This window comes from Anthonomus grandis, chromosome 5 (genome assembly GCF_022605725.1).
Source record: "Anthonomus grandis grandis chromosome 5, icAntGran1.3, whole genome shotgun sequence".
NCBI lineage: Eukaryota > Metazoa > Arthropoda > Insecta > Coleoptera > Curculionidae > Anthonomus > Anthonomus grandis.
The window spans coordinates 18,096,763-18,121,399 of record NC_065550.1 but is presented as its reverse complement, the minus strand read 5'-3'; the positions used below and the strand labels follow the sequence as shown (position 1 = coordinate 18,121,399).

The window sequence follows — 24,637 nt, the reverse complement described above, 5'->3', positions numbered from 1 at the left end:
TAGAATATAATTAGATTTATTTGTTTAATAATTAGGGAATAAGGTAAGTAAAATGATACAAAAAAATACCTTCGTGCTGTACGTACATTCCATGCTGAAGGGACGTAGGGCTGAGGTTGTGGATGTTCTATTTCTTCAGATGACGAGCTTAACTCATAATGAAAAATGCAAAAGTAAAGTAAAATCTAAACATCGTTTACTTATTTATTGTAAAATTATTATTTTTTATGTGTCATAAAATAAAGTGTCACGAGACGCGTCACTTTTAAAGACCCATGGAACAATTTAGAAATGTATATATATGGAATGAATACAGATCGTGTTTTCGTTCGTTACTTATAGGAAACCGCATAGAGGCGAAATTTTGCAACGTCGCGCGTATACGAGTGCCTGCGACAGAGCACCGCCCCGGCCGGCCCGAGGACGGGATTATTAAATATCTGACTTTCGTGGGAGCTGCGTCGTTTGGCGACAAAATGTCCCAAAATATTACGCGAAAATCCAGGCATTTTTAAAATATTTATTCTAATGCGGGTTTTACAGACATGACAATGTGTAAAACCCGCATAGAATTGTAATCTTAAAATGTTTAATACGCTGTGTTTTGCATAATGAAAATTAAAGCGTTATTCTAATGAAAAATAAAATATCAACTTTGATAAAAATATAATAAAAAATCAGAAATAAAACTCTAATAAACAAACTCAACAACATATCATTTTTTGAATAAAAGGCTCAAATAAACCGCCTTCTTTCGCTAAACAAAAACTTAACCTATCGTAAAAGCTATTTCGCACCTCCAAAAGAGTTTCAGGTAAAATGGAATTGGCACCTTCGACTGCCGCCGCCTGCAAGCCGCAACCAAGCGGTGTTGCCATTATTTTGGGTAATACGTAGCTCACGATAACACGATCTGTATAATGAAATTTTCTTCATTGATTTAGCCGAAAGAGACCAATAATTTTAAGAGAATACTGACGGTCAAAGCAAGCAAGTATATAGTAATTCTAGAAAATCTAAAATTCAGAGATTTATTACAATTATGTAGAAACCTAAATAAACCCTACTATAAATAATATATAATCAACTTTTAACTACAACATACGAATACAATAGTACAAAAACTCGGAGATAAAATTTACGTATTTACATTTTCAGTAGAGTTCTGGATAGAAGAACGATATGCCAATAGAAATCGTTGTATACAGGTTGGTTTGCTTAGAGTTTACCACCATTCTCAAATAGGTTTTAAATGTGCGATCAAACCATTCAACCATGCCATCAGACTGAGGGTGTAGGAGAGTTGTGCGGGTCTTATTGATTCCTAGCAACTGGCATACTTGTTGGAATATTCGTGACTCAAAGTTCCTTCCTTGGTCTGAATGAATCTCTCTGGGAACACCAAATCGTCATATCCAGTTCTGGAACAGCACTTCACCTACTATGGTTGCTTCTTGATTTGGAATGGGATAAACCTTGGGCCACTTACTAAAATAATACAGAGCAATAATGGCATATCGATTTCCGGAACTGCTAGTAGGAAAAGGTCCTGCTACATCTATGGAAATTCGTTCAAAGGGTTCACCAACTAAGATACCTACTAACACCAAGATGCTGCATCATTTTTTCTCTGGTCCTTGCTTGATGAACATTGCTCACACTGTCGGCACTAGCGTTCAACATCTCATGACTGTTCAGCCAGTAAAACCGTTCTCTTATTTGCCAAGTTCTTATTAACTCCAAAATGTCCTCTGACAACATCGCCATGGACAGCTTCAAGAACTTCTGGAATATTATTTCGAGGAAGGACTGTCAGATATGTCTTTTCTTTTCCATCTACGCTCTCCCAGACTTAACAATCCATCTTGTATAACCAACAAATTCCATTGAGACCAATAAGATTTCAGTTCTGCAGATTTGTCAGAAATATCTTTCTATCCTGGTTTTAAAATTTCTCGATTAAAAATTAAAATTTCTTATTTACGAACTTCAGTTCGTAAATAAGATATATCATAATATCTCTGGATGTTGTTTTCATTCCTTTTTAAGACAATGTTGACATATTTCAATGCAGGGTCTTCCGATAAAGCATCGGGGTTTTGGTGTTATTCGCCTTTCCTATGTTTATTGTATAGTGATAATCTTGTAATCATTGAAGCCGCCTTGCTAGTTGACTTTCAGGGTTTTTGAATTGAAACAGCTATTTCAGAGAAGCATGGTCAGTCCTAAGGATGAATCGTTGATCATACAAATGTTTATGAAAATGTTCAATAGCTTTTATCGCTGCCAATAGCTCTCGCCTAGTGACACAATAAACTATTACTTGCTCGCCGTCTTCATATTTTTGTGATAGGACGGCTCCAAATCCAACACTGCTTGCATCTGTATCCAAAATAAAAGTTTATAAAGTAATCGGATACGTTAAAATTGGAGATGTGCACAGTGCTTTTGTAGCCCTTGAAATGATACTTCACAGCCTGCTGACCAACTAAATACCATTTTGTCCTCCGTGAGCTTATGTAAAAATTTTGCAAGGTTAGTGACATTTCTTACAAATTTTCTATAATAGGTACAAAGGCCTAGAAAACTTCTTAACTGGTGTTTGTCAGTGGGTCGTGGCCAATTTTCGATTGCTCCTGCTTTATCTGGATCAGTTTTGACACCTCTTTTTGATATTACTTGCCCAATGTATCAAACTTCTTTTTGAAATAAGCAATATTTACCTGCCAGTATCCACCCTCCAGATCGAGTGTTGAAAACCATTGTGAACCTGATAGCGTGTCGTCAATAGTGGTGGTCAATTGGTAGGGGATAACTTTTCGTAATATCATTTAGCCATCGATAGTCTACACAATATCTGGTAGATCCGTCCATTTTCTTTACTCTACTACAACTGGAGATGTCGAAGGACTCTCCACACGAACCACTGGGATGGTTTCTATTCATTGTGTTCTCATTTCTTGAAGCATTGAGGAAACTTCACCTTGTTTAGTTATCGGAATCCTTCGAGGTGCTTGTTTTATCGGAGCATTGTCTCGAGTGTTAATACGATGCTGCACCAAATCGGTACTTTCTTCTAGTTTACTATTCGAACCAAGACAGTAGATTCCTTCTGGGTGGATAACGTCTTTGCTGGAAGAATACTTTACTTACTTGACCGTATACTTTACAGTTAACCACGGGCTCAATCAAAAGAGTTTCTCTAGTTGTGGCATTAACCAACATCTCTGACTTAGCCGGTATGGTAATATCCTGAGATAACTTAACAACTCGGGCATTTCGAATATCTTTAGGTAGATAGTGCATGAGGATCTCTTCAGTTTTCGTCATCAATATGCGGTTATGTACATCCATTTTAAACTGCTAAGCATTCATAACATCTAATCCTAATATAACGTCATCCATAATTTGTGCTACTAATACTTGCTGCTGGAATGTTGTTAGGTCAATGGTGATTTTAGCTTCATGTTATCCAATTAACGGGATCCTTTTTCCATTTTCTGATTCCAGGATTAAATTTGTTGGTGAAAAATTCTACAGTGAGCTACGATGTTCGGCTTCATGATAGTATGACTAGATCCTGTATCGACCACCATCTCTCCAGGACGTGGCAGCCGTTTTATTCTTATACTGGATCTTGGTAGCACCCAGCTAGATTGCACCTCATAAAAGTTTTCCTGGTTCCTTGGGTCTGTCAATGGCTTGGGGCATTGATGCTAAAGGATGGTCTCTTAGGTTTTCTAGCCAAAAATGACTCGATCTTCTTTAGGCGGTCTTCGAGATCATTTTCTGAAATTCTGATTTGCCTTATGCGTGTTGCTTGAAAAGCTGCCTCATACTCTAGGCCATGTGACAGAGAAGCCATCATAAAAGTATTGCTTTCGAAATACTATTAGGATGAGACATCCTATGATTAGCCAGCCCCATTGGGGTGAAGGGTAAGCCAGAATTTCTAATCGAGCAACATCGGGAAACTGTTGCAGTCCTTCCTAGGGTTGTTGTCTCCTGGATTTCAATTGAGTCTGGTATACTTGTTGGAGATTGGCTTCACCGTATCCCATCTCTAAGATACGCACCAGCACGTCGAAATCGAGCTGACCCTCATGGCACCATTGTTAGTATTTTTGTAGCTTCTTCTCTAAGGCATATCTTAAAATTGATTGACTTTTCTTCGTTATCCCAGCGATTTCTCGTCGCAGCGGTCTCAAACTGATTTAAGTAGGTACTCCATGCTTCTTTGCCATCGAATTTTGGTGGCTTCACTTTTATTGTTGTTTGCATTCCAGGATCGGGATTAAGAGGGGCCCGTTTTAATTTCATCTCTAGTTCTTAGATCTTTTTTTATACTTGCTTCAATTCTTCTGCCACTGTTGCTTCGAAGTTAGTCATTAATTGTTTTCCATTCATCTTTGATCTTCTCTAAGTTAAATTTCAAGAGAATACTGACAGTCATAGCAAGCAAGTATACAAATTCTAGAAAATAAAATAATAAAATAAATCTAATCTAAAATACAGGGAATTACAATAATATAATCTAAATTGGGGCCGAAAACTTAAGAAGAACTCTAAATAAACCCTACTAATCAACTTGTAACTACAAAATACGAATAAACTAGTACAAAAACTAGGAAAATAATAGACGTATTTAAGTCATAATAATAAAAATTTAAGTCAGAAATTAAGATATTATCCTCATATCTGAGACGCTTTTAATTTCTTTAAGTGCGGGTATGCACGATCCGATATCAACCGGGATATACGCGATACACACTGCGTTGAAAATGGATATGCACTAAAAAAAATTTAAAACTTAAATGTTTTGAGACTTTTATAGAGAGATACTGTCTTCATTGCTTAGAATTAGTTGTGATCTTGAAGCAAAAAATCTTTTCCGAGAGCCAATAGAACGTAAACATTGAAGGCATCCATATTTTGAAGGTAGTGTAGAAAAAAAAATCGAACAATTTTATACAAATATTCGGCAGTATAATGGTAAGTTTATCAATTATTACAGAATGTCTAAAAAATCATTTGGCGAATTGTTAACTGTGTTAAAACAAGATATTTAATGTAATAATTTGGGTTAAAATGACTAAAAACGCTCGTTACAATCGGAACGTGTATCGCGATACATTTAAGTACATGTGTTGGCTAAGACCATCCCGTCGTCCGTTGCTACCGCAGCAAGCTGCGTTTCTCTTCCATCGATGTGGTGCTAACGCATCGTGTATCGCCTTCTATTTAAACCTATGTGTTGTACCAATGCGGTACCGCTGCGTTTCTACCGCATCCGTTGAAACCGGATCGTGTATACCCGCACTAAGGGAGGTATATCGTTACTCCCTACGCCTTTACGTAGAAAAGACTATGCTGCTATGTTTTTAAGAAGTGTCTTGAATAAAGACTCTTGAACCGGAATGCGAACGTAGATGAAAGGGTTGCTATATTATAGGATGCTTTGGTACCTAACAGTAGGTCCCCACTACTGTTAATGGAAATACATTTCATATTGAAATTTCTGTATTTGGGTTAGACTAATTTGTGATTTAAACATTAGCAGTGAGTATGATACGTATTGCGCCATTTCACGCAAAATCCTTTTTTATTAAAGTGGGTATTATGATTAGTCATGTTCGTAAAAAGTGTGTCTTATTTGATCTCTTAAAAATCCTAATAATTTAAAATTATATCGTTAAAAAAGTTTATCTACCTTGAAGATGGCGAAGTCCAAATATGTTCTTCTCGAAGAACCAAATTTTCTTGAGACTCGCTGCTAGGTCAAAACAAAGATACATATTAAAAAGACAATTTTTTTCTATTCTGATATTGCAGTTCTGCTATTAAGTTAACAAGATATTTAAAAATGTTTGTTACAGAAAGCTTCAACAGTTTTGCGAGCTTTGAGTAAAGCTTTTTCTGAATGTCTGTTTTAACGCTTTTTGCTCGTTAGAAGTGCTATTTGAGCAATGAACTGCTGCAAGAGAGGATGGGGCATGGGCGAAGTTAGAGCCTCAAAAATGGGGGGCTAAAGCCCCCATCCAGGGGCAGACTTACATGAAGAGGTGAGGGGGTGGCCATCAAAGAAAAGTCCGCAGGCGCCGCCGGAGGTAACAAATTTTTTGGTGGGCACTTTCATTTTCACTTATAAGCCGTTAAAATTATTAAAAAAAAAAGAATAGTCTTAAACAGCTTCTATTCTAATTTGCTGTACTATATACATATAATCATGAATTTGTTTTACTTTTATTTTCATATTAGGTTTGATCCAAGGAACACGTTTCTTAATTTTATTGCAATATCCATAATGTATGAACCATTCTGTATATGTATTGGAGTATATTGCATACACAGCAAAAGTCAAAAGTCGCTAGTTTTTTAAAAAAAATTAAACTTTCAAGAAAAATTTCAAAGTTCAAAATAATATCATTTTAATATGTAATTGTCGGACTTAATTAATTTAGACAAAGTTAAACACGACGTTTCGGTTGGTATGAGATACTTACCAACCAAAACGTCGTGTTTAACTTTGTTTAAATTAATTAAGACAATGCAAATCCGACAATTAGATATTACTTCTCCATTGTCTGCCACCTTCAAAACCAATATCATTTTAATAAAACGTAATAACTCTTCAAAAATAGTAAAAGCAAAATTTATTTAAAATGTCCTTAAATAAAATGAAATCCAATAAAATTATCTTATAACTACTCTAATAAAAGTTTTCGATCTCTTTTAAAATTTCATCTGGCGACAATGACTTTGTTAGACCACTTTCAATACTAAGAGTGGTTAGTGCTAAAGAACTAAATCGATCCTGACCCATCGTTGACCTAAACCAATTTTTAATTCTTCTCATTGTTGAGAAAGAGCGTTCGCAGGACGCTGATGAAATTGGCAAAACTAATGCTATTTGCATAAGGGTATATGCATTTGGAAAAGTCTCTTTTCTTAATACATCTTTGATATCAGAAATGGTAATGTTGTGGCTCTGGCTTTTATTTATGTAATTCCCAATAACGGTCATTTCAGCTTTTAATAGCTCCTTATTGATTAAAAAGGTATCTCCATACAATTTAATGAATTCCATACTACCATCAAAATCCATCTGCAAAAAATTGAAGACAGATTTAGCTAATTTCTGACTTTCGAAAGAAAATCTTATTTTTAGATGATTTATTATATTGTCGAGAGACCTATAATAAATTGAAATTAGCTAAAACTTTTGTGCCTCATTTTTTATCAAAGGTGAATTTAAGAACGTTTCTTCGTGTACTGCGGAAGTGAAAGCTTCAACCACATATTCTTTAAGTCTTATACTTTCTGTTTTTTTCGTTTTGAACAATTTTTTTGGGGGGGCTAATTTCATTTTAAAGGGGGCTAAGCCCCCCAAGCCCTCCCCTAACTCCGCCCATGGGATGGGGCTAAGGAGATTTACTGCCTTGTTCTGAACGTTGTCTTAAATCATTGGTTTCTAACCATATTTATTACACCAGCATACACTATCATACTTGTTACAGACTCCTTGGAAGTAAACAATGAACTTTCATAGCGATACATGGGTCATGTTTCAGAGGGACACCTTGAGTGGACGAAGAAAACTGTGTAAAAGATTTTACTGAGACAATAGCAAGGCTGCTGATATAAGAGATTGGTGTAAATATTGGTTATATGTGCAGAAATAAATAGACCACAAAGAAGTAGAAAGATTTAATTTGTCAATACAATGTGGGAAGTATCTTTAAAAGAATAGCTGTTGATGTAGCTAGACTCTTTCCCAAGACTGATACAAGAATCATTATACATAATCATGGTAATGGTTTATTTAAGCAAGTGGGTGCTTATGGTTTTCGAAATCGGTGGAATCTGCTCAATAGCTGAAGCCTTGGTAGAGGAAAGGATTTGCCATTTGGATCAAGCGAGAAATTTTAAAACGTTTATTAGGAAACATCTATAAGGCGGCATTAAGAAGAGTAAAACTATTGTTTTTCTGCTGGAAAGCTTTAATCAACTTTTTTTGGGTGCTTAAATCAACCCTACTAACTACAGATTGAACGTAGAAATGAATCTGAGAACGTACGAATGATCCCTAGAATTCAAGTTAAAGCTTTGCTTATTACTTTCTGCTGCATGTTATTGCATACCCAAAAAAGAAATTGGCCAGTCGTTTATAACCAGTATATATATGCTAGAACTAAACCAAATTGCCGTCTTGCTGAAATGTCTACTTTTAGGTAAAAAGATTTTATTAACGTTTTACAGAAAGACTTGGTTTCAATAACGTTCTGAAAGAGCCGAAAGCAAGATGATGAAAAACATTCAGAAAGGGCTTTTATAGAATTCTTTTAAATAACTTTTCTGTTTGAATTATAAGAAAACTCATGTGTAAAATTTATACAAACCGACGAGAAGAGAACGAAGAAAAGAATCCTCTATTTCCCATATTCTCCCTGTAAATACTGACCAGTTTTACTGCTACGGGTGCGGTTGGTAGAGAAACCAATATAAAGAAGTAACACGAGAAGGCGATGGCATTCTAGAACACAAACTAATATGTAGTTGTTATAAGTTTTTACGTTGGAAAAGCTTACCATAGGATCAATAAAAAGTTTGCAAAATTGAAAACGTGTCAAATGGAAAATATCCCATAATGGCCGGCATTTTCCTATCTCTTTTGTCAACTTCTTTACATTATAATCATAAAGATCTTTTAAGTAGTATTCAAGCGTTGAAATGAATTGTCTTTTTTTCTAAAATGCAGTTTGTTAATTATTTGAAGAGACTTTACATCGCATATCTTACTCGCTCTGATATAACCACAGCTTCATCGTTGTCCAAGAAAAATTGAATGGACTTAAGATGCGTTAGGGAATCGATGAACTTTTTATTTAATGGGGGCAGAAGTACTTCCAACGTAGTAATTTTATACAAAATTTTTCCTCTTAGTTCGTTTAGCATTTGGATTTCGTTTTGTAGTATTTGTCGGACTAAGAATGCCTGTAAAAGATCAATAATTTTAGTTTTGAGAAATATACAAGCACAAATTAACTAGCTAATGCAATTAACTCGTTAGTTAGCTTAATTAGCCTACACTAGCTATTTTAATTTGTAATGGTACTAGTTAGCACTTTAACGGTAAATTGAGTTTTGGTTACAGATAATTGATGTTTATATCTCACGATAATAAAACTATAGTTACCATTAATGATAATCTATTTTCTTGTAAATTTATGTAAATGTTAAATAACACGAATGACCGCCGACGAATACCCAAATTCTGAGTGTTTTTTAATCATTCGTCAATTGGATTATAGTCCATATTATCAACAACATTAGTTGGTATTATAAAAATTTAATAAAAAACGATTTTTACTCCTAGAAAGGAGGAAACACACTATTTATAAATTAAATTTATAATATTTTTATTTTCTTATGTACTCATTCTATTCTGAATTATAAAAAAAGATCTTGAAGCCGAAATAAACAGATTGACATCAAATATTTGAAATCTAGACCTATACAGCTGAACATCTGATAATAAGCTTCTGAAAATTAGTCCGGTAAGGTTTTATTGAAGTGGATTATTATATCTATTAAATTATTGTTAAAGGACAAGACTTATAATAATAATAATTTCTTTTTATATAACATTTTCAATTATAACTTTGTTGTTAAAATATTGGTTGTATTTTAAGCTAAGTTCTATAAAAAGTATTGGTATATGTCAAGTATACATTCTACACACAAAGGAATTCTTAACGTCATATATGAACAAGAATACATTTAAAATATTTCTGAAATGTTTGACGTTCGACGATACGCTGGTAGCTTGTATTACTATTCATACGTGAACTGAACCTTAGACAGTGACATCAGTCGTCCAGTTTATGTGATTGAACTCTGATCCGATTGTGATTCTTTCAGCAGAAATATAAATGGTTGGGTGGCAACATGGTGGCAGTTTTGTTGGAACACTGTTTAATAACAGCTTTAGTGGAGGTACCTCCTTAAACATTTAGAAAAATACCATTCAGCCTCTTATTGTTCAGCTGAATATTGATGAAAACCTAAATCTAGATAAGAAAGTGATAAATTTTCCACAAGATCGATAATTCTCTTTCACCCCACTTCTTTCAGCCAGGCAATTTCTGAGTAACCCATTTTTTAATACACTGGCTGGCCAGATCTAATGATCTAACGCTTCTTGATTTTTTCCTGGACCTTTAAATAAAAAATTGAAACCAATCGTATTTTAAACACAATCTACCTCAATAGAAAATCGTTTTAGATAACGAAGTATTATGGATTCCAGGTTTACTCTAAGAAACGTGTCTGAGGAATTAATTTAAAAAAATATTATATCGTTTATAGTTCCTAATTTCCTACGTCCTTATCACATTTTTTTGCGACATACATTTTCTGATAATAAAATTCTAGAACTCTTACTAAGTTATCCAACTTCCTACTGATAACCGGATTATCGAGTTGCCTAGCAATGCTACTTAGTTGATCTGCCAATGATTTTAGATCCTTTTTGGTGAAGGCAGCAGTCATTTGATGTCTATAGGTAGTAAAGTTGACTGCAGTTAGTGAAGACAACTTCTAAAGCAAAACGTTATTAAATTATTAAATATTATTTGTCACAAATGGTTTTTTAATCAGTTACCTGTAATTGTACCTGCAATCCAGGGCTTAATATTTCAATTTTATTTCTAGCTGTGGCAAAATCATCAAAAGCCGTTAGTAGATCATCCCATTTCTTATAATTAAAAGTCTTCTCCAGAGGGAGTTTGTTATTTAAATGAAAAGTCGAATAAACAGTTTGATCTCTTTGGCATCCCCTTAAAACATATTTCTTAAGTTACTTATAAGTACATACTGTTAAAAACTTACTTTAACACATTTGTAGTATAAATTGAATCATTTTCATTGGAAAAATACTGAAATATTCCATCCTGATCCAAAAATTCCCCTAGAATTTTGTATCGTGGATGGTCGTATAAAGAATTACAAATTATACTTTGCCCATGTCCTCCCATGAGTAAAGAAGCGGTACCTAAAGAAATATAAATAATTAACCCTTATTAACAGTCACTAAAAAAATCTCTTCAAATGTCAACAACCTACTGCTATCGATACGAAAATATGTATGGCATTTTGGTTTCATTTTGAGTCATCATTTCTTGGTTTTATTAAAGCAATAAAACAAGAATTTAATATGTACTTACCCAATGCCCATATAAACAGCAGAAGAAGGCAGGAAAGGGTGATGCCTAGTAACAGAAGGGGAATCGTTTTTGACGTAACCCCGCATCCGCAGGGAGCAGCACAAAACATTATTCCGAGAGTTAGAAAGACGATTGCTGATATCACTGAAACAAAAATTATAATTTAATTTCAGAGATTCTTAAAAGAAATCAACTGAATGTTTGAATTGGGTCTTATTTAAATAGGCACCTATTTTATAAGCGCCAAAGCCTTAAGACAAATGAAAATGTGCCTTTAATTACCTTGCAATACTTGAACTTCAGCTTGTCGGCGTAAAAAACTGCATTCTACTTGAGAATATGCCTCTAGGCTAAGCATTACTTTGAGGATCTAAATCTTACGTTCGCAATTAACTAATTTTTTTAGTTACCTATAGTATTATTATAGATTATTAAAAGCTGATATTCATCAAATATAAAAAATAAATTGCATCTTAAGATATTAATTTGCTTTAACCAGTCCTAAGTGGACGAGCCAGAGGACTGCGCAATGTGGACGTAAGAAAAGGTTCTAATGCTTTTATGTTTTTCTTTAAGAGACTCATGATATCCTGAAATAAATGCTAATGGGCTTCTAACTTGGAAAAGAGCTCTTTTAACGATATATCAGCAGACTTTTATCTTTCCATACTTCTATAATATGGTATTTCCATTTTGTATAATACACGGAATGTTACAAAATTCGGTGGAAATATTTTTGAGCATATTGTTGGAGTCAAAATAACACTTTTTTTCCTATAAACATGTGTCCTAAAATGCTCCCCTTCAGAACTATAGTCCTCGCAAATTGCTTGAAGAAAATCGATTATTTAGAACACTGACTACAGTTATTCATAAAATCTTTTGGGGTATTTTTTGAGAGCTCTTGACATTTTTCATCCCAAAAATGGTGTACTCAGATTCAGAGGGGCTTACCCTGTGATGCTAATGTCTTAGCTTTCCGATAAGAATTTTGAAAATCTAGAATACCATCTAGTTAGCAATGAAAAAATCTGAAACTATCATTTCCTCGATAGAATTAATATGATTTGACAAAAATTAAAGCCGTCACTCCTCACTTCTTTTTTTTTAATTTGATAGTTTAATCGGGTTTAATAATGCTCTTCTTTCGTTTATCAGCGAGTTTCTCAATTAATAGTTAATTGTATCGACAAAATGCAAGAAATCAAAATTTTAGATTTATTCATGGCTAGCTAGATGGCGTTACCGGAAACATAAGATAAGGGCCATCAGAAAAGTAAACCTTCCTGAATCCTCTTCTAAAATTGGATTTACACCACTTTTGAGACGGCAAAAGAAAAGAGCACCCATAAAACGGAGACTTGTAAATTTTCAGGAGTCAAATCTCTGCATAACTGAAGTCACAGTTTAAAATAATTGAATCAATCAATTTGAGCGGACTGTAACTCTGAGGGGAAGCATTTCAGGATATATGTTCACGGGAAAAAAACTCTTATTTTGACTCCAATCATACGCTTCAAAAATATGTGCACCAAAACACCCTGTATATCATAATCACAAAACTATTTGACTAGAATAATCCAAGGAGCTTTAGATTTTCAAGGTAGGATCTAAGCTTTTCAGCTTGTAAATTTTTTATTTTTTTGCTTGTTAGACTTAATGATCACAAACTTATTTTTATATTAGCATATGTTGCTCCTCGAAGAAGCTTTGAAAAAGTATTCTGAGACTGAAGAATATCCAGATCTTTGGATTATTTTCTTAAAATTTGTATTAAACATTTTAAGCGCCTATTGTAAATGCTTTAAATACTTGCCGAAGTCTGCAGAAAAATATGATATAACTGCTGAAGTATTGTAGTTCTCTCCTTAACTTTAGGCTTTGCCTATATGTTTTTGTTGTATATTAAAAATGGGTAGTTTGGTACTTAAGAAAGAAATTGGCCAGTCGTATATCCATGACAATTTTAATTGCTTTTTACAGCTGTGCTGGAAAAAAATGATGATGGCTCAATCAACCACTCAAAAAAACTAGTCATTAAATAACAAGCAACTTATCTATTCCTCAAATAAATATTTTTACTTTCGTTGCCTTTATTCGATTAAAACTTGACTCCTGTTTGGTAAGTATTTCGAACTGATATTAACTATAATTAAAGTCCAGTTAAAAGATCTATTAGTATCTTTGATGTTTCGCAGATGCCGCAGTAACTAGTCCGTGCGCCTATGTCGTATTTATTGCCGCATGATATACATGCTTAAATGGAAAAATTTTATATTGTTTATCTATGAAAGCATTTTAAATATATGTAAAACCCCATGTTTTATAGGATTTTTTATTTTTCTTTCGAAAATGTCCATTTTTAGAAAGAAAATAATACAAAAAATTGACCGTGGACTAAAATCCAGGCATCTTACAAAATATTTTAATCACTTCCAGCACTCACAGACTTGTCACCTCTTTTTAGCCAGTCTATTAAATAAAGACAAAACACCTGCGTTCTGGCGATTCCTACTTCAGGCTGTGCAAGTGATTTTGTATCTCTCTCGTACCCAAATAAATTTTTGGGCTGTTTTTGTATTACTTTCGTCGTGTTTTTAGAGACCTTTAAGGATTGGTCTATCGCCTTTAAAATAGTTGTTGGATGGGCCTATCACCTTTAATAGTTGAGAGGGGGGGTCATGGGTTTTGCGAGTTTTGCTTTTTACACGTTTATGAATGTGGAGAATTTAGAATTTGGCCTGTATTCGTTTAATTTTTTTGCAGTAAAAGTGAGGAAGTGTTTTTTTTATTTGTGTTTGTGGATTTGTTTTGGTATTATACCTAAAGACCTTAAAATGTTTCGACCCTGGGAAAATAGGCAGGAAAATTTGGCAAATGAAGAGGAAAGTGTTTGTGTGGGCTTATGGAGACCGTGGGTGCACAAGAAAGACAATAAGAGTGATCTGGATAGTGATATAGACTTACATAGTTCTGATAGTTTATTTTTTAGTATTGGGGAAGCAAAAAGAAGCAAGGGAAGTAGAAGCTACAGAGGAAAATCAAGCAGGTTTAAAACGTAATTGTTTAAGTACAGACGCCAAACAAATTTATCTAAATATCAATACCAATCTAAGGAATGATCCTCAGTTCACAAATGATTGTAGTGCTTTACAAAAAACCTTTTTAACAGGGGTTCCATATAGTACAATATGCCTGTAAAAAAAGGGATTAAAGACAGAATAAAAAGGAAAGATGCAGGCCAATCAAAGGGACTTGACACGGATATTGCCAAATTGCTAAGGAAAGGTGTGTATTCTACATACAAAAACAATGAGGTTCTGACCATAGAGATGATTAAGGACACCTTATCGGCAAGGGACAAACATTTCTCAGTCTCAACGTTATGTGGTTAAGACTGGATGGTTAACAAAAGAGCTACTGTAATGGAATTGTCAGCTGGTGTATAGAATATTTGAAGAAAATTAAAAAATTTTGGGAGGAAGAAAGATCCCCATATATTATTTAGCAAAAACATGATAGGATACATTTATGATTTCCATTCTCTGGGAAAAAATCGTTTTTGCCATAGTAAGAAAACCATATTTTTTATTAATTAAACAAGTTTAAAATTTTGTTTTTTTACAGCTTACTGCCCCTGTTGTCCTTCAGCGACATAATAAAGACTGATTCTTCCTCCATTCTCTGGAGAAAAGTCCCTTTTTTGCCATAATAAGAAAACCCTATTTTTATTAATTAAACAAGTTTAAAGTTTTGTTTTTTTCAGCTTACTGCGCCTGTTTGTCCTTCAGCGCCACAATAAAGTATATTTAATGTAATGCTTTAGTATCCATATGTTGATGTGCGATATGAAGTTGGAATCCATAGCGGCAACAGAGAAACTGTTTCCTTCCTTAATGGAATAAACCGCTAAAGAACAAAGGCAAAAAAAACAGAATTTAGAACTCTTTGGACCAGATTCAAATGAGTGGTTAAATTTATAAAAGTATTTAGTATCATCACTGTAGTTTTAGGATCCAGTATACTTGTAAATGTAGTGTTTTGTATAAGATTTTTAGTTTTTAGTATAAGCATTTATTTTAGTTAGTTTTCATCTAATCTCTCCCAATATGCACAATAACTAAATATGAGGCAAACAAATTAATAAATATTACATTCAGGCTGTAAAGTGTGTGTTTTTTTTATAAGTAAAACTTGTGTCTTTTACACGCATAAGATATAGACAGCTAGATGATTTTTAATGTAAAAGTTTATTTTAAAAAATATACTTCCATTTTTCTGACTACATAATTACTTTTTATCAAAAGAAGTTGGTACTAAATATAGAGATGGGGGTTTTCATGAGTATATTATTATAATAATATATCATAATATGTATTAATTAAAAAAAACAATAATAAAGGACATTGAATATGGCATCCAAAATCCCCATTAATAATCACCACCAAGTAAAAATAAATCTCAATACCCAAAAAAAGGAAATATACAAAATTTGAAGGCAAACCAAAACATTTTACCCTTTTGTGTCAAAAAGTAAATCTTTAATGCCTTAATCCACAGAATAAATGGGTCTAAGTAATTCGTACCACCTATTCTCTCATCACTTGTTTTAAACACCACACTGATGGCGCTAAAAACTAAACTTATTAAATTAAAATGTTTAGTTAAACTCATTTTACGTACTTAAATCTTATAGTTAAATTAAATATTATCTTGCTATCAACTATCTTCAATTTCTAACTTAATAAAACTAAACCCAAAAATCCCGAATAATAAAGTGTTAAATACAAATATATTTTAAGGCCGGACCTGTACAACCTTTCACGCTTGAGTGGCTGTGACTGAGGTCAGACATCTAACAAAATAGTACGTGGGCGCATGTAGTCAAATTTTACGAATTAAATGTATAAATTCTAAAAAAAAATGCTTAAAACATTTATTTATTTAATGGAATGATTAAATATCGCTTAGAATATTACTTTATGACTCTTTTCACATAAAATTTTGCGATTTAAACATGCATGTCATGTGACAATACAAGCAACACCGGCACACGGACTATTCGCGGCACATCAAAGATTCTAATAGATCTCTGAACTGAACTATATAACTGTTAATAAGTGTAGGGCTTTTACACTAGAACAAAGCTGTAGACACTAAAAATAGAATCTGGTAAATACCTTGTGAATGCTAAAGGCCATAGAACACAAGATTTTGTGTAAAGTCTACAAGTTATTAATTTTCTATTTTGTTATGTCATTTTACATGAATACAGACAATGTAAGTTCGACATTCTCTTTCTACTTTATGGTCTACCATTATTAAACAAAGAGCTAATTATTGGGACAAAGGCACACCAAAATGTGTAGAGTTTTAGGTCAGAGCTAACTTAACATTTATAGATATAACATTTAGTTATGGTTAATCTCAAAATTTTCCAAGGGCAAAAGGAAAGTGTTTGCATTACTTATTATTTAGTTTGGTGATGTGACTTCTTGTTGAATAATATCTAGAATATTATTATACTTTTATGATCTCTGTTTTTGTTTATTAAATATTCATAATTATGTCAATATATTAGGCTTTGAGTTACGCGTAACAGATGGCGCTAGTAGTGTTAAAATTTAAAGCCGATTTTCAGCGTGGAATGGTTCTTAGTTGGTATTTACCAATGCGTTTCTGCGATTCTGGTTTTAACCAAAATAGAAGAAAACGTGACGTCACAGATCAGCTGTTTGGCGTTTGGTATTTACTAATTATTATCCGGTTTTGGACTTGGTTAAACTTTCAGTTATACAGTCCAGAACAAGTCATCTATAACATCTATCTAGTCATCTATCTAATAGGCTATGCTTAGATTGTAAAAAATTGATTGAGAATTGCGATATGTATGCCCTTTATAAATTAAGAACAATAAATACCAATTAGTTGTAAATGATCAAAGAGAACAAGTAGGAATACGCTACAAACAAAGTTAAATTAAAGAAGAGAAAATTTAAAATTAATTCCGGCAATAGGCGTTTATGGCTTCACACATGCAAATTTACATGACCATTATACATAATTAATTTTAGATGCAATAAAAGCATTTTTATTCGAGAGAAAAGAGTGGCTAAGGTTCTGGAAAATCAAAAAATTCGACTTCATTTTTTAATCAAACAAAAAAGAAAAACCAAAAACATAAACCCTTTAATTTCTAATAACCAATTGATTTCAGCGACTGTTTCTTTAAATCAGAATTTTTAAGTGGTGGGGAAACAATACGTAACACTTCAATCAAAGTTGTCAACCAAAAGAATAACAGCGGTTCTTACCAATTCATCGCTGAAAATCGGCTTAATATTCGGGACTGAAAGTTTTCATGCTTGTACGCTTCTGTAATGTAGTAGCTCCCTCATTACTGGTAATTAGATTAAGAAGAATACTTTTGTTATGTGATCAATGTGATTATTTATTTATTTCTGGAATCACCATAAAACATTACTAATATACTTTAGTTTAATTGCTAAATAGGAGTTTCAATTAGTATAATATTTTAACATGGTAGCAGTCCGTGGTTTAGTGTTTTTGTAATACGTAAAATGTAAAGTGGTTGTCTGTGCTTGTAAACATTTAGTGAACGTATTTTTTTGGATAAATAAAGCGTGAAGCGAGTCCTACTTTTAAGATATCCCTTATGAAATGTGATGATATTATATCGATATTTGATGGTGTGATTTATGGAAATTGGAAGATCCGGCTATGTAAGTTTCTGGAGTTTAAAAAATGCAAGGAAGTCGTGCTTCCTAAAAAAGCTGCTACAGATAACGACGAGGAGTGGAATCTAATGGAAATTATGGCGGTCAATTACATTTATAGTGGAATCTCTAACAGGCAGTTGAAATATGTGTCTCACCCGGACACCGCACGAAAAATTATGCTAAAGTTTGATTAGATGTATAACAGACAGTGCTTTACAGATTGTCTATCGAAGTGCTCTTGAGGGAATTAAGTTGGAAAACTTTACTGATGTTAATGTCTTTTTTCGATGCCTTTGAGAGAAGTATACTTACGAGCTTCAGGTGCTCCTATTAAGGAAGTTGAGAAGTTGAACTACATGCTAAAGGCGCTGCCAAGCACGTAAGACCTAACGATGTTTTACCAGAAGCTGAAAGAATCTGTGAATTTTTGAAGCAAAAAATTAAGCTAAAAGCTTTGAAAAATGGACCGTCAGCAGCCACCGGTTCAAATCAGGGTATGTCTAATGTATTTAGTCATTCCAGACCGCAGTCGCAATACCAGTCAAGGGTTGTGTTATTTGTGTGGCAAACCTGGACATATACAGAGAGACTGCAGAGTCCAAAGTTCAAGTCATCTAGAGGATATGTTCATGGGAATTGTGGCAATACCTATGGGCCTAGCAACAGAGGTCACTCTCAGGGTGGTCAATTTTAAGGCACAAGAAGTAACTTTCGAGGCAGGGAGCATGGAGGACATGCTCAACCAAACTCGAACAGAAACAGTAGTGTGTTTAAGGTTAATGTAGGTCAAAATGTCAGTGAAACTGTAAGTAGTAACATTTATAATAATGAGGTTACTTGGGTGCTTGCTAGTGGATACACAGACCACATAATTAATAATGACAAATACTTTAGTACATTTTATAACTTTAAAAACACTAAATAATGTCAAACTTGCAGATGGTCGAATACTACAAGCAACCAAGATAACAGTACCTTTATATGTAATTTCTTTATTTATGATAGGGTGTCAACTGTTACTATGAAAAAAATTTTCTTTGTAAAAGAAATGAATAACAACCTCTTAAGTTATAGTAAAATTACTAAAAATAATAAAATTATATCTGAAGCTCATATGAGTAAAATTTATAACAAACATAATGAGATAGTTAGAATTGCTAAGAATTATAATAATTTATATTACATAAAATGCTTGTTGCTTAAACACGAAACCAATGCCAATGTAATTACTTGTAAAATTAAACCTAAAAATGAAATGTCTCTTAAGGAAAAATGGCACAAGAATAGGGCATATAATTCTTTAAGTAAATTTTGTAAAAGTAATATGTTAGAGAATTTACCTGAAAATCTTGAATGTAACTTTATGAACTTTGCAATCTGTATTGAAATTAAGATGCCTAATTTACCTTTTCAAAATAACAGAAATAAAGCCAATGATATTCTTGAAATAATTCATACTGACTTAAATGGACCACATAGCACTGTTGAAAGTAATGGGGAGAAGTATTAAGCATAATTGATGATGATAGTAAATTGATTAAAGTTTTCTGTATTAAAAGTAAAGATCAAGTTTTTGAGTGTCTAGCTGAATATATTAATAAGGTTGAAAACATTTCTAATAAAAAGGTTACAAGGATTAGGTGTGATAACGGAACAGAATATATAAATTCGAAAATTTTTACATTTGCTTGGTGTGTATGTACATGAACTTAATGGTACCGCAGAGAGACTGAACAGAAGTATTATTCTGAAGCGAAAATTAGGAAAGGAGCTATGGACTTAATAAATATGATTATTATTTATATTATAAATATATGGCACCATTTACATATTACTTTTTGTGATTGATCTTCACATTTGTAGTAATAATCAAACTTATATTTCTGATATAAAGCAAAAATTATCTCTATGCTTTAATATGAAAGATCTGGGTAAAATAAGCAATTATGTTGGTATTGAAATTAAATAATGAAAACAATAAAAAGTCGAATATGTTATTGAGACAAAAAACTTATATCGAAACATTAGCAGAACGATATAATATTATCAGTTGTAATAAAAGTTTGTCTAAACCAATGGAAGTCAATTTAAAATTATTAAAGACTGATAGTTTAATTGATAGGAGTCTAAAATATAGGAATATGTGTTGGTGTATGGTGCTCTGCTCTATGTTAGCATAGCTACCAGGCCTGATCGATCATTTAGATTTTGATTTTGATGATATCATTTAGCGTTAACTATTTAAGCAGATTTCAGAATTGCTATGAAGAAACTCATTTTAAATATGCTTTCAGAATACTTAAATATTTATATGAAACAAGAGACTTAAACTTAATTTATACGAAAAGAAATGAAAATTGTAAAATTATTGACTGCTTTGTAGACGCAGACTGGGCAGGTGACTCAAATGATGATTTTGTTATTAGATTTTATGAGAATGTTATTTACTGGAAATCTCGTAAACAGAATATTGCAACTAAGTCATCTACTGCAGCTGAGTAAGTTGCATTATCAGATTTGATTTCAGAAATTCTTGTTATAAGAGAAATTTTAAAAACTTTTAAAGTTAACTTAAATAATACAATCCAAGTTTATGAAGATAATTCTGGCGCTGAAGTAATATCTAAGTGCGGTAACTATACTAAAAATGCTAAGCATATTGAAATGCAATATCATTTTGTGCATGAGAATTATTTAGCTAAGGTAATAGATATCATAAAAATTAAATCTGAAAATTAGCTGATATTCTTACTAAGGCACTGGGTAAAGAGAAGTTTATTTGCTTTAGAGATTTATTAAACTTAAAGTAAGTTTGTTACTTGACTGTTTTAATATTAGAATTACCTGTTAAATTTTTGTAAGGAATAGCTAGAGAGCATAAAAGTAAGCAGCTGTGTTAAATATCTAGAATATTATTATACTTTTATGATCTCTGTATTTGATTTTTAAATATTCATAATTATGTCAATATATTAGGCTTTGAGCTACGCGTAACAGATGGCGCTAGTAGTGTTATAATTTAATATTCGGGACAATAAGTTTTCATGCTTTTATGCTTCTGTACCTACTGTAGTGTAGTAGCTCCCTCATTACTGGTAATTAGATTAAGAAGAATGCTTTTGTTATGTGATCAATGTGATCATTTATTTATTTCTGTAATCACCATCAAACGTTACTAATATACTTTAGTTTAATTGCTAACAAGGAGTTTCAATTAGTCTAATATTTTAACACTTATAGCAACTCGTAGGTAAATACGCTATTAACACAAGTTGACCCATCTAAAACAATCTAGCAAAGGGCGCACGGTTTAAATGCAAAAATTTCAATCATACTGTCAATCAACATAATTATTGTGGTTATTGCTCTGACAGAAATCCAAGAACCTGTCATGATTTGGGATGGTATTTTTTCGGTGATAACATAATTGAACCAGGCAACTTAGTGCTGATCGAAATTATGCGAATTTAGCGTGCGTGACCAACGTTACCATTTTGTCTAGGGCCACATAATCATGATGTCACAAATCTTGAGTCTTATGGAATTAAATCTGCATCCACGGTACTTTGGATATTTATATTATGCTCTAAAGTTTAAGTAGAAACAGGTCAACGCATGAATTATTTATTGATAAAATGTATTTACATAGTATTAATTTATTGAAATTTATTCTACTTCTAATTTCACATTTCTAATCATCGAAGCTTCTTTTTGCAAAAGCGATCGATCAGCTTATTTTTAAATTAAAATTAAGACACTAATTTTATGAGATCAATTTATATTAGTGATTGCTAGCCCACTAAATCTTATATCACCCATTGTACTGCTAAGATATATTTTTAACCTCGAAAAAACTGATAAGGTTCTTTCCGCAGTCGCTATTGCTACAGGTAAAATTGCACATATGTGGAACAATACTCTAATATTAGTGAAAAACATTTCATTAAATTGCTTCAGCGTAACAATAATAGTTTTTGGTAATAAGAGTTGCTTGTTCTTGCCACTTTTGCCTCAAAATTTTTAGCTCAATAGCTGATCCGGCTATATCTCCTTATATTGCAGAAGTTTGAAAGAATATGTACGTCACTATATTTGTGAATCATCAAAATTCGATTATGGTCTATAACTGGTATGAAAATATATATTCTATAATATTCTTTTTAACTAGATAGCCTTATAATACTACTTTGAGTTTGCCGTCTATATAAGGACTAAAATTCTGTCAGCCTGTATTCCCATGTTTCCAAAAAGTGCTTTAATATTATCGATATACGAACTGTTGACAAATCTTGATCAACGCTTGTAAGATTTTAATTGCAACAGTACGGGATAAGCTACAAGTTTCATGTAAATCCTTTAGATTTACAACAGTTAGAGCGGTTTCTAGTATATCGACACGTTTTGCAGATGCGGACCAGAAAGTGTATATTGAGCCTGCTATATCATATTCCTAATAGCGGGAAAAACTTTTTGATATCCATAAATTTAATAAATGGCTAAGACAGTGCGTATTTAAAGCTAGCGGTTGATCTGCTTTTATGAGTGCTTTTACTACATTGAATATTCCTGGCATGTTAACTCCGCCATCGTATCTTTATCCTCGCAGGTTTTTAATGCATATATTTAATTTGGTTAATTGGTCACATATTATTTGCTTCAATAAAACCAAAAACCTTTCCTTAATAGCATAGATACTTAAACCTAAATACCTTACTCAAAAAGTAATTTGTTCTTTGGTGCTTATGTCTGTTGTTTCATCGTAAAGAAAGAAGAAAAAAACTGCGATTTCTTAACATCCAACACAATGCTTGATTTTACGACATCGCCTATATCACCAATTATTTCATTTTGAATAGAGTTACTAATCACTGTAGCATTTTTTTTGCATCGAAATGTGACTTAAGTTCAACATCACCTGTGTCTATAGGAAAAGCTAGAAAATTTTTGAATACACCCTGATTGCTTCCAGTTATTTTTGTTGAACCCTTTCTGAGTTCTAATTATTTCTACCATCCCTTAATGGCAAATTATTATGAGCACAAAAGCTAAATAAGCCAATATAAATTGGCTAAACCATCGAACTTTAAATTTTCTTCTTTGCTTTCCTTGTAAATGTAAAGGAAAAACGTAAATAGTATCAGGATGCCATATTTTTGACAGAAAGTTTAGTCTTTCATCGTCTTTTAAATTTTTACCTATCGCAAGTCAAATATCGTACAGTTTTTAAAGGTGGTAGACAATGGTACAGTGGAAACATCTTGTCGAACTTGCATTATCTTATTTATTTAATGTAACACTGGTGTTACATTAATGTTTCCAAATATCGTACAATTGCAAACTACTATGCATACTACGACAGATTTAACTAGCTATTGCGTTAGCTAGTTAAATCTGTGATACTACTAAAGACATTATTAGGCTGCTACTGCTACTAGGATCTTCTGCCTAAAATGGCGAAATAACCTACATTACCAGCTATATATATATATATGAAGTAAATAATGTATATATTAATAATGTATTCATATGTAAAGGAAAAACGTAAATAGTATCAGGATGCCATATTTTTGACAGAAAGTTTAGTCTTTCATCGTCTTTTAAATTTTTACCTATCGCAAGTCAAATATCGTACAGTTTTTAAAGGTGGTAGACAATGGTACAGTGGAAACATCTTGTCGAACTTGCATTATCTTATTTATTTAATGTAACACTGGTGTTACATTAATGTTTCCAAATATCGTACAATTGCAAACTACTATGCATACTACGACAGATTTAACTAGCTATTGCGTTAGCTAGTTAAATCTGTGATACTACTAAAGACATTATTAGGCTGCTACTGCTACTAGGATCTTCTGCCTAAAATGGCGAAATAACCTACATTACCAGCTATATATATATATATGAAGTAAATAATGTATATATGAAGTATATATGTATATATGTATATATGAAGTAAATAAAAAAATAAATGGACAAGAATCATGGTTATTATATATTTTGATTTAAAAAATGCGACAAATTATCTGATTAGTTATAATAAAAATAAAGAAATTGTAGTTCTATACACAGTAGATTTAATAATTTAAAAAAAACCTGTAGGCATATTGTATTTAAAAAAAACAAAAAATAATGATTTTAGCGTAAAGTTTTTTACAATTAGGTGTCCTGCAGCTGCTTAGATAATAACGTGAAACGCCGACCGACGTTCAAACCCTTTGATCTCTTCAAACTCAATCAAAATAATCAATTGTAAATTTAACCTAAGCCTTACAACTCACAACCATATTTAAAGAAATAAATAAGAAAATGTTAACGTATTTATTAAATTAGTTTCGTTTATGCTAAAATAGGTATTAACCAAGACATTGTTTTATTGTAAATCGTACCTTATTATTAATAGAAAAGAATATTTAACTTTGTGCTCTAGAAATTTTCACACATAAAATTTTTTACTCTTTTATAGATATTTTATTATTTACCTGTTGTATAACTTTTTAATTTTCAGGTTGAGACTCAGACTTATTTAAAGTTTTAATTTTTTTAGGCTCGCTAAGCTAACTTCCATTGTATAGCATCCACTTAAATTAAATAGTTTAAGTTTTTTGTGATTAATTTATACGCTCTATAGAGACTCAAGCCATAATAATTATGATTAAGCTCAGTGAAATG

The 24,637-nt window shown here is 32.4% G+C and overlaps 1 protein-coding gene across 6 annotated transcripts in view; it reads right to left on the bottom strand.

The window, feature by feature from the left end:
* Positions 1–24,637, bottom strand: part of LOC126736452 (prominin-2) — a 40,754-nt gene that overhangs the window by 265 nt on the left and 15,852 nt on the right. For 3 of the 6 annotated variants that reach the window (XM_050440798.1, XM_050440803.1, XM_050440804.1), the window contains 9 exons: positions 11,226–11,369; positions 10,891–11,053; positions 10,664–10,838; positions 10,444–10,599; positions 8,800–8,994; positions 8,589–8,747; positions 8,400–8,533; positions 5,711–5,773; positions 70–147 (listed from right to left, as the gene is read on the bottom strand). In XM_050440798.1, coding sequence (XP_050296755.1) covers positions 70–147; positions 5,711–5,773; positions 8,400–8,533; positions 8,589–8,747; positions 8,800–8,994; positions 10,444–10,599; positions 10,664–10,838; positions 10,891–11,053; positions 11,226–11,369 — 1,267 coding nt within the window. The remainder of the gene's footprint in view (positions 1–69; positions 148–5,710; positions 5,774–8,399; positions 8,534–8,588; positions 8,748–8,799; positions 8,995–10,443; positions 10,600–10,663; positions 10,839–10,890; positions 11,054–11,225; positions 11,370–24,637) is intronic. The other 3 variants (XM_050440800.1, XM_050440799.1, XM_050440802.1) reach the window with 3 other exon arrangements.